This window comes from Poromitra crassiceps, assembly GCF_964638095.1.
Source record: "Poromitra crassiceps genome assembly, chromosome: 5".
Taxonomy (NCBI): Eukaryota; Metazoa; Chordata; class Actinopteri; order Beryciformes; family Melamphaidae; genus Poromitra; species Poromitra crassiceps.
The window spans coordinates 58,829,782-58,839,451 of NC_139642.1; the positions used below are offsets into that span (position 1 = coordinate 58,829,782).

Below are 9,670 nucleotides of genomic sequence, written 5' to 3' on the forward strand. Positions count from 1 at the left end.
GCACACGCGCACACACACACACACACACACACACACACAGAAAATACTTATTATTTGGATCCAAATATTTGTAAGAATTTGACAGTGATAAAAGCAGACACTGGCTTACTCGGTACGAATTTTTTCAGAAGGATTTTAAAACCATTCAGAGAATTCGCAGATTTAGGAGACTTCAATGTGCAGATGAAATATCAAAGTTGCACCGTTTGCCATCCACCGCTCATCCAACAGGCGTTTCTGCAGTCCTCCACTTTTCCCCTGACAGAATATATTCAGGTGTTTCTTTTTCTTTCTTGGAAATTTAAGAGAAGTTCAGTTATCAAGCCTTATTTCCTTACATTGAGTGACGAGCATTCATTAGACAAACCCGACATGCTTTACCTCATGCATGGAAACGGACAATATGTTTATTAGAAATTAGTTTGGGGTGCCTTGCCCCCACACCGATCGTTTCTCTGCCTCTCTCACGCCCAGCTATCGCTTGTAGGCTACTGGACGGCTTTGACTCTTTTTCTTTTTTCCATGAGAAACGATACACGGGTCATCAAAAAGTGAGGCCAGGAGGGGTGTTGTTGGGTATAGTTGCTGAATTCCGAGAAGCAAAATTAAATAAATAGATAAAATAAAATAAATACATGTATATATTTGATCCATTCAAATTTGTATGACCCTCCTCTGGACTCAAGAGGGAGATCGAAAGGAAATTGAGCAGCGAGCTTCACAGTGTGAGTGAGTGGCTCTCAGATAACAAATTATCACTTCATCTGGGGAAAACGGAGGCCATTTTATTTGGGTCAAATTTTAATTTAAAAAAGTCCCCCGAGTTTAAAATCATGGTTGGTGACGTAGTTGTTAACACCAAGGAGGAGATTACATACCTTGGCTGTATTTTAGATAACAAACTTTCAGGAGAAAGCATGGCCGCAAAAGTGATTTCCAAAGTTAGTCAAAGAACCAAATTCCTAGCCAGAATTTCTTCTTTCATTGACAAGAGCGCCCTTGAAACCTTGGCAAATGCTCTGATTCAATGTCACTTTGACTATGCTTGCTCCTCTTGGTTCACGGGAATCACCACCAAACTCAAAAACAGGCTTCAGACCTCCCAGAATAAATTAATTTGGGTTATTCTGAAGCTTCATCCCAGAGTCCATCTCCTCCCCTCCCACTTCCATAGCCTCAGGTGGCTCAGAGTGGAGGAGAGGGTTTCCCAAATTAAATTGTGCATGGTTTTTAGGATTATTAAACGGGAGGCTCCTCGTTACCTCACTGACTACTTTTGTAAAGTCAGTGAGGTACATGGCTACTCCACAAGAGGAAGCACCTCCAACATTGTTCCCCCCAAATTTAAAACCCTAAAGGGTAAATGCACCTTTTCCTACTCAGCAGCTATTTTATGGAACAAACTCCCTGAGAGTATTAAGACACTTAAAGGACGGCTTTACCGTGGGGAATATGAATATATATCAATCTCACGCCCCTAAGGTTTTAGAATCCGTTGAAATTTTTTGAAATTGGAGCTTCACTGCCTGACCTATCAGGCATCTCTCACATTTTTAGGGAAGCCGGATGACGCGTTACGCGTCACCCGGCTTCCCTCCCCGCTTGCGGAACTTGAGAGCCTATGAACTACAAGTCTTGTGAGCCATGGTCCCGCCTCTAGAGGTCCTCCACGCCCCTTCAGAGCTCTCGACGAAAAGCAAAAGGCAGCCATCTTGTTCACCCGCTTAGCATACTGTAGCTAGGTTAGCTTTCCATAGCTCCTTGCCAAGAGACCATATCTCTGGAACGGAAGCACCAAAAGACACGGGACTGGCGGCATTGGAAAGCTCGTCAAATTTTACATCTAGTAGTAGGTGAGTTGAAGTAACGAAATCAACGCTGAGCAATGTACCCATTTTTACACATTTTTACAGAAAATAGTTACAACATCAGATGCGCGTAACTCCTACGAAAATGCCTTAAAATGCATGAAATTTTTTTTATGAAGACATCTCCCGACATATATACTACCGTTTACATTTGGTGCAATTTGGAGGCAATTTTATTTTCGATTTATTTCTTCTTCTTTGTATCTTTTATTGTCGAAGCCTTCTTCTTCTTCTTCTTCTTTGAGTTTTATGGCGGTTGGCAAACATATATGTGCATTACCGCCACCTACTGGAGTTTGATATCAGCCAAATGCCTGAGGGGTGGGCATGAAAACGAAGGCCACGCGAGCCCAGTGCATTGTGGGAAATGTAGTATTTCGGGTCCCCGCACCCGCCCCTCCCCTCCACCACCCCCCCCCCCCTCCACACAGAGTGGATTTCTGGTGATATCTCTGGCGGGAAACAACCAATTTCAAAAATTTCAACGGATTCGAAAACCTTAGGGGCGTGAGATTTAATATATATTCATATTCCCCACGGTAAAGCCGGCCTTTAACTCCAGGTTCTCTTTTAAGCTTGCCCTGAAAAAATGGCTGGTGGGCTCACAAATGTGGTCTTAAACCTTTTACTTTCCTTTTTATTTTTTTCCTTTCTTAAACCTTTTATTTTCCTTTTCTAATGTCACCTGAATATGCGGGGTTTTTAAATCCCTAGGTAGGTTCCTCTTCTTAGTATATGAGCTGGTCTCTATCTTATTATTTATTGATTGACGCATTTTTACTAGGTATCTAATTTAACTTAAAGTTTTAGAATTTTGATTTGAGTGGTAAATGATATCATCTGTTTGTATATGTTTTTGTCCTGCGCACACACGCGCTCATACCTGCACACAGATTCACTACTCTTGTCCCACACACAAGGACCACAATGGAAACAAGCCCTCGGGCTTTATTGTGTTTTATTCCTTTTGAGCAATATGTCACTGTTGAGTTTGTCCTGTACTTACCTGCTATTATTGTTTCAATAAAGTTATCAATCAATCAATCAAACTCAAATTAATAACAGTGTACCCTCCCTGAGACAACATTTTTAAATGCATCACCCTCCCCAATTTTCCTCCAGAGACCCCTTCCATAAATAATGAACGGCCCCTAAATAAAAGTACAATTGCTGATTAAAAAATAAAACAAAAAAAAGTACACAACTACAAAAAAAGCTAATTACTAATAACTAGTAATTACTTGTAAGTACTTTTAATTAGTTACTTCCACCTCTGCCACCGGGTATTATGGAATGTCCTTTGTAATAGCTGCAGCTGTTTAGAGTACTGTATGTGTACGTGCACTCGCACACACACACACACACACACACACACACAGCCGGTTACTATGGAGACAGAAGGTTCCCAGGCCACGGCAGAAAGGGGCTTTGTGAGGACCGGTGTCCATTACACACTGAACCCACACACACTCCCAGTGAAACGTGTGTATGTGTGTGTGTGTGTGTGTGTGTGTGTGTGTGTGTGTGTGTGTGTGTGTGCGACGTGCGTCTTAAGTCTCAGATTGTCCTTGATTTGAAATCCTCCACAGTTGGACTTTGGGTATCCAGGTCATGCACGAGGGTCGCAGGTTTGAGGCCCTGTGTTAGCTTGGTCAGGCGGCCATACAGACACAATTGCTCGTGTCTGCGGGTGGGAAGCCGGTGGAGTATGAGTCCTGGTCGTTGCACGAGCGCCTCCTCTGGCCGGTCGTGGCACCTGTTCGGGGGGAGGGGAACTGGGGGGAACAGCGTGATCCTCCAATGCACTGCGTCCTGCTGGTGAAACTCCTCGCTGTCAGGTTGGCTGGTGGTGGTGATTGCACATGTATTGGAGGAAGCATGTGCTACAACTGAGTCTACAATTCTCCCCAGATCGGCAGAGGGGGTGGTGCAACAGCCGGGACAGCAGGGGGGAATTGGACAAGTACAACTAGGGAGAAAATGGGGGGAAATCCTTGAACACTTGATAAAAAAAGAAAACGAGTGAGACGTTGAAATTTCTGTCTTGAAATGAGCCCACCAACATCAAGACAATGTGTCAGCCCATTGGCAGAGTTGTTTCACTTGTGTGAAGAAAAATCAGAATCAGAATCAAAACTTTGATATTTGGTGACCCCCAAATAGTTGACGATCCGACGATCCGTTCGAAGGAACCTGATTTGACTGCCAAGCTCACAGTCGAATAGTCACAAAATGTGGTTATGAAACAAGGGTCATTCCATTCCGGCTATACGGGGGTGCTGAATGTCTGATTTGACATAGAATTACATTGTTTCGCCCAATAGATCATGATATATCGCCTATTTTAGGATAGTATCAGCCTATTAATAATACTGTAAAACCAAATCCCAATTAGACAAAACAAATCAAACAAGCTCATGCCAATGGGCTGTCAGATAGTCTTATAAAAAAGACAAGAAAAAGAAACAGAATAGTTGAATATTCATATTGAACAGACAAATCCCATTTGACTGACATCATTTTGAGTAGAGCCCTAAAAAAGAGTCAGTTGCATTAGGTTCCAGACAGTTAGTAAAATGAACATCCGTAACAGTGTGGATTATTAGATTTTTGCACAAATTGCAGTATTTAGCACACCCCCCCACACACATACACCCCCGACACACACACACATACACCCCCGACACACACACACATACCCCCCCCCCCACACACACACACACACACACACAACAACAACACAAGGGGCCGGAGTCCCACCAAACTAAAAGTGGCTTTTGATTTGAAGACGGGTGGAGTGAGTCCTATTTATGATTGTGCAGCTTCAGGGGGCGTGACCATGCAGACGCCCTGCAGTAACCGCTCTAAGCCTCTTGGCTGTCACTTTAACTGCATGATCAGCTTTAACTAGATTTAATCCCACCGTCCTCCCCTGCCCCGCAGTAACCTCTTTAATCAAAATGTTAAAGACTGTCTGAAGCAAAATCAGAGAGGTATAATTATGTCATGAATTGATTTTGTTCTTATTTATATCATGTGTCCTACATTTTGGGGGGCAGGTGCTCAAGTGAAAAAAGGGCACCCCTCTCATAATTATTTATAAAAAATAAAGTTGCATACAGTCAGGGGCCCGGATTAATACAGTGTGGTGCCCCCTGGGTGACCACACTTGGAAGTGCACGCCTCCTTCCAAATTACAGGTAAAAAAGAAAACTGAAACTCCACTTCTCTAATCCTCAGAACCGACGAGGGAGAGCAGCGTGAGATCTCTGCTTCAGCATGAAACTCAGCTGTTAAAGACACTCATTACAGACTTAGTTCAACAAAGCAGCTGGCTCAGCTCCAGCAGGGACAGCCCTCTGGATACAAAGACTTTTGCCCCAAAACCCGAACCCTCCAACCCCAACCAAGCTGGAGGTAACATAGAACCCTCCACCCCAACCAAGCTGGAGGTAACACAGAACCCTCCACCAAAAACCAAGCTGGAGGTAACACAGAACCCTCCACCCCAACCAAGCTGGAGGTAACATAGAACCCTCCACCCCAACCAAGCTGGAGGTAACACAGAACCCTCCAACCCCAACCAAGCTGGAGGTAACACAGAACTCTCCACCCCAAACAAGCTGGAGGTAACATAGAACCCTCCACCCCAACCAAGCTGGAGGTAACACAGAACCCTCCACCCAAACCAAGCTGGAGGTAACATAGAACCCTCCACCCCAACCAAGCTGGAGGTAACACAGAACCCTCCACCCCAACCAAGCTGGAGGTAACATAGAACCCTCCACCCCAACCAAGCTGGAGGTAACATAGAACCCTCCACCCAAACCAAGCTGGAGGTAACACAGAACCCTCCACCCCAACCAAGCTGGGGGTAACATAGAACCCTCCACCCCAACCAAGCTGGAGGTAACACAGAACCCTCCACCCCAACCAAGCTGGAGGTAACACAGAACCCTCCACCCCAACCAAGCTGGAGGTAACACAGAACCCTCCACCCCAACCAAGCTGGAGGTAACACAGAACCCTCCACCCCAACCAAGCTGGAGGTAACATAGAACCCTCCACCCCAACCAAGCTGGAGGTAACACAGAACCCTCCACCCCAACCAAGCTGGAGGTAACACAGAACCATCCACCCCAACCAAGCTGGGGGTAACATAGAACCCTCCACCCTAACCAAGCTGGAGGTAACACAGAACCCTCCACCCCAACCAAGCTGGGGGTAACATAGAACCCTCCACCCCAACCAAGCTGGAGGTAACACAGAACCCTCCACCCCAACCAAGCTGGGGGTAACATAGAACCCTCCACCCCAACCAAGCTGGAGGTAACACAGAACCCTCCACCCCAACCAAGCTGGAGGTAACACAGAACCCTCCACCCCAAGCAAGGTGGAGGTAACACAGAACCCTCCACCCCAACCAAGCTGGAGGTAACACAGGGGCATGAACCCGCGACACCCGTGTTTTTATCTTTTTATTATTATATTATTATTATAACTCACACGACCTCCAACTCTTCCTTCAAGCAAAATCTCTGTGTTTTATTGCACTGGATTTGTCAGATTCTAGTCACTAAAATGCCTTAATAATGTGATTATTACAATGTTTAGAACATGTGCATATTACATTATTGTGGAATACGTTCATACATTATTTTTAAATAATTAATTAATTATTAAAGCTTACAAAAATGTAAAATTGTCAAAAGTTCATTTCTGCATCAGAGGCTTCCTACAACATCTTTCTATGTTTCTATATTTGAGCTTTACATCAGTATTTTGTGTCAAACTACAGTAGTACTGCAAGTAGCCGTGTAATAAGCAGAATAATGTACAGCGCTGTACATGATCCCTTACTTAGTGACATCACATGGTCCATCATAAATACCTTTCTTCCTCCACCAGGGCCCCTCGGGGACGGAGTAGGAGACATCTCTGAACTCGATGTTGACGGCGGGTCTTCTGGGTAAGGAGGAGAACTTCTGGGCCTCCGTCAGGTTGTTGTCCACCTATCAGATATAGAGACCCCCATTAATAGTATGGGGACATTCATTTAAAGATAGAGCGTCAATATATATGCTTTGTGCTAAGGTCTGAATACAATTAGGTATTGACTATACTAATTATATAACTCACTATTTACATTTAAAAGTTGCTTTACAGTATTTATGTTGTTTACAAATCAATTATGCAAAAAGTGTTTTTTTTCTGTAAGAGATGTAAGCATTGTTCCACAGCATGCCAAGGGTAGCGTTGCTGCCTAGTTGAGCAGCAACGTTCTCCCCATAGGAAAACAACGGGACAGCCGGGCGCAGAGCTGTTTTACCGCGGATCATGTGTAGGGGGCTTCACCCTCTTCACTATTCCAAGGATAAATTACACAAGATCTTCCCTTCTGTCTCGCCACTGTGTGACTGGTGTCAGAGGGCACACTATCTCATGCCTTCTGGTTCTGCCCTTCACTAACGGGATTCTGGGCAAAAATATTTGATTGGTACTCTAAGGCCTACAAAATAACCCTTCAGCCGGAGGCAGAACTCGCCATCTTCAGCTGCTCGGAGTCCTCAATTAGGCTACTTCACAACATGGGAATATGCTTTACAAAAAACTGGAACCAAAGGTAAGAAAGCCTCGTGTTACCTGTAGCTTGTGTAATACATGCATTATAATACATACATTTGCATTTACATTTTTACATGCATTAGAAGACATACATTTTCCTGAATCTCCACACGGGGATAAATAAAGGTTTCAATTAAATGATGCTGCCTCTGTGATCCATAAAGTCAATCAGACGAAATATTGAAAGTTTCTCGTTAAATAGACTAATAGAGATAAGCTAATAAAGATACGCTTAACGCCCGTGGTTCACGCCTCCTTTCAATGCGGGAGGGGTGGATGCTAAAAGCACACTCCGGGAGGGGTGGATGCTAAAAGCACACTCCGGGAGGGGTGGATGCTATCTATAAGCAGACTGAAGTATGGCGGGGCTGCTTGGTTCTGTGTAAAAGTTCAGAGGGGGCCTAATGGTGGAGCTTCTTTACACTTCTTTACACCAATATTGCGGGATCTCTGGGTAAAAAGGGTTAAATAAGCAAAATGTACTCGGCAACTTTTTTTTTTTTTTTAAGGGTTGTTGTCCACCTTCTTCAGCAGGGGGGTCTGCTGGCCCCTCCCACCCTGCTGCCTGCCTCCACCGTGCTGCTTGATAACCACCTCGTCCACACACACCGCCCGGGGGTCCAACATCAGGTCCGGGGGCCCATTGGTGTTCTGTGGGAGGGGGGGGGGGGGGGGGGGGGGTTGCGTAGGTAGGAAAGAAGGAAGGACTGAGGTTAATGTTAGAAGAGTGGTTCTCAACGTGGTGTCCGTTGACACTTGTATATAGATATAGTGACTTGTAGTCACTACATCTTGACTCCATGACGAGTCTTGAGTCCCCAGTGTTCGAGTCTGAGTCACCAAAGACTCAGTCCAAGTCGAGTCCCCAATACAGTACCTGAGTCCAAGTCCGGAGTTACTGAACCTGAGCGTGAATCCACATGTAGGTGGTGGAGCACACGTGCCTGCTCTTGCACAAAATTCAATAATAATGTCATGATATTTAATTGCCTTGTAGGGCTGTTTTACAAAAATTGACGATCGGTCAGGTCGGTCTGAGAATCTAACCTCTATTATCAATCAAGTCACTACGGAAGCATGCGCACAGACGCACACACACACACACACACACACACACACACACACAGTAGTGTGTAGTTTGGGGATAAGCTCTGTGACTGTCCCACAGTTACCTCGGAGTCTCTGTATAGAAACAGATTAGCGTCCTATATAGAGCATCCAACATACACAACACCGCCCCACACACACACACACACACACACACACACACACACACACACACACACACACACACACACACACACACACACACACACACACACACACACACACACAACAACAACAACAACACTTGTCCCACATACACAACATGACTGCAGACTGGACTGTATATGGAAGTAAATATCCAGTGTTGGCGAGTAGTTAACTACATGCAGTTCAGTTACTAGTTTAACTATCATTTGCAGTAGTTCCATTCAAATCTCAGTAGCTTTTTCAGTAGTTAACATTTTCATGTTTTGCCATATAATATATATTATATATCTGCCATATAATATGGCACAGCCCCACAGCTCATTGCATGGTTGTCATTTAATGAGAATCACCTGCTATTTGATTAAAATCAGCTGTACTTTTTGAACAAGATGTCTATGATCAAATATGAATTTCAAGCTTTACCTAGAAATGTAGGCTACCATTTTCCTACTTCCACCTCAACAAGCGCTCCCTATCCTCTCCTTAAAACACCTCCTCAGGCCTAACACTAAACCTCAGTGAGGTTTGGCCTGCCTAGTCCCTACATCAAACACACCTACACTTTACTCAGGTCAAGTCAGTTGGACCTCTGTGTAACAAGATGAGATTTCCTGTAATGTAGTTGAACTACTCTTTGAAAGTAGTTTTAGTTTGACACGCCTTTATTTATTTTTTAGTAATGAAGATGTAGTTTAACTATTTTTCATTGTGATGCAGGCCTATCTAGTAGTTTGGTAAACTAGTTAGTTGTTTCCCCCAACACTGGTCCCAATATAGTCCAGTATGGCCCAGTATATAGTCCACTAGTATGGCCCATTATATCCCAGTATGGGTCTCAGTAATTCTAATCCAGTACTCACCATGATGATGGAGTTGGTGACAGTGGGGTTGTGGACGGACCAGGCGGCCATCAGACAGGCCAT

General features: G+C 44.4%; 1 protein-coding gene across 1 annotated transcript in view; it reads right to left on the reverse strand.

Moving 5' to 3' along the window:
* The window catches only part of abcg1 (ATP-binding cassette, sub-family G (WHITE), member 1), a gene marked incomplete at both ends in the record, with an annotated part of 22,791 nt that extends 13,121 nt beyond the window's left edge, over positions 1-9,670 (reverse strand). Inside the window, 3 exons of the mRNA XM_083636937.1 lie at positions 6,760-6,880; positions 8,016-8,144; positions 9,608-9,670. Of these exons, the coding sequence (XP_083493063.1) occupies positions 6,760-6,880; positions 8,016-8,144; positions 9,608-9,670 (313 nt within the window). The remainder of the gene's footprint in view (positions 1-6,759; positions 6,881-8,015; positions 8,145-9,607) is intronic.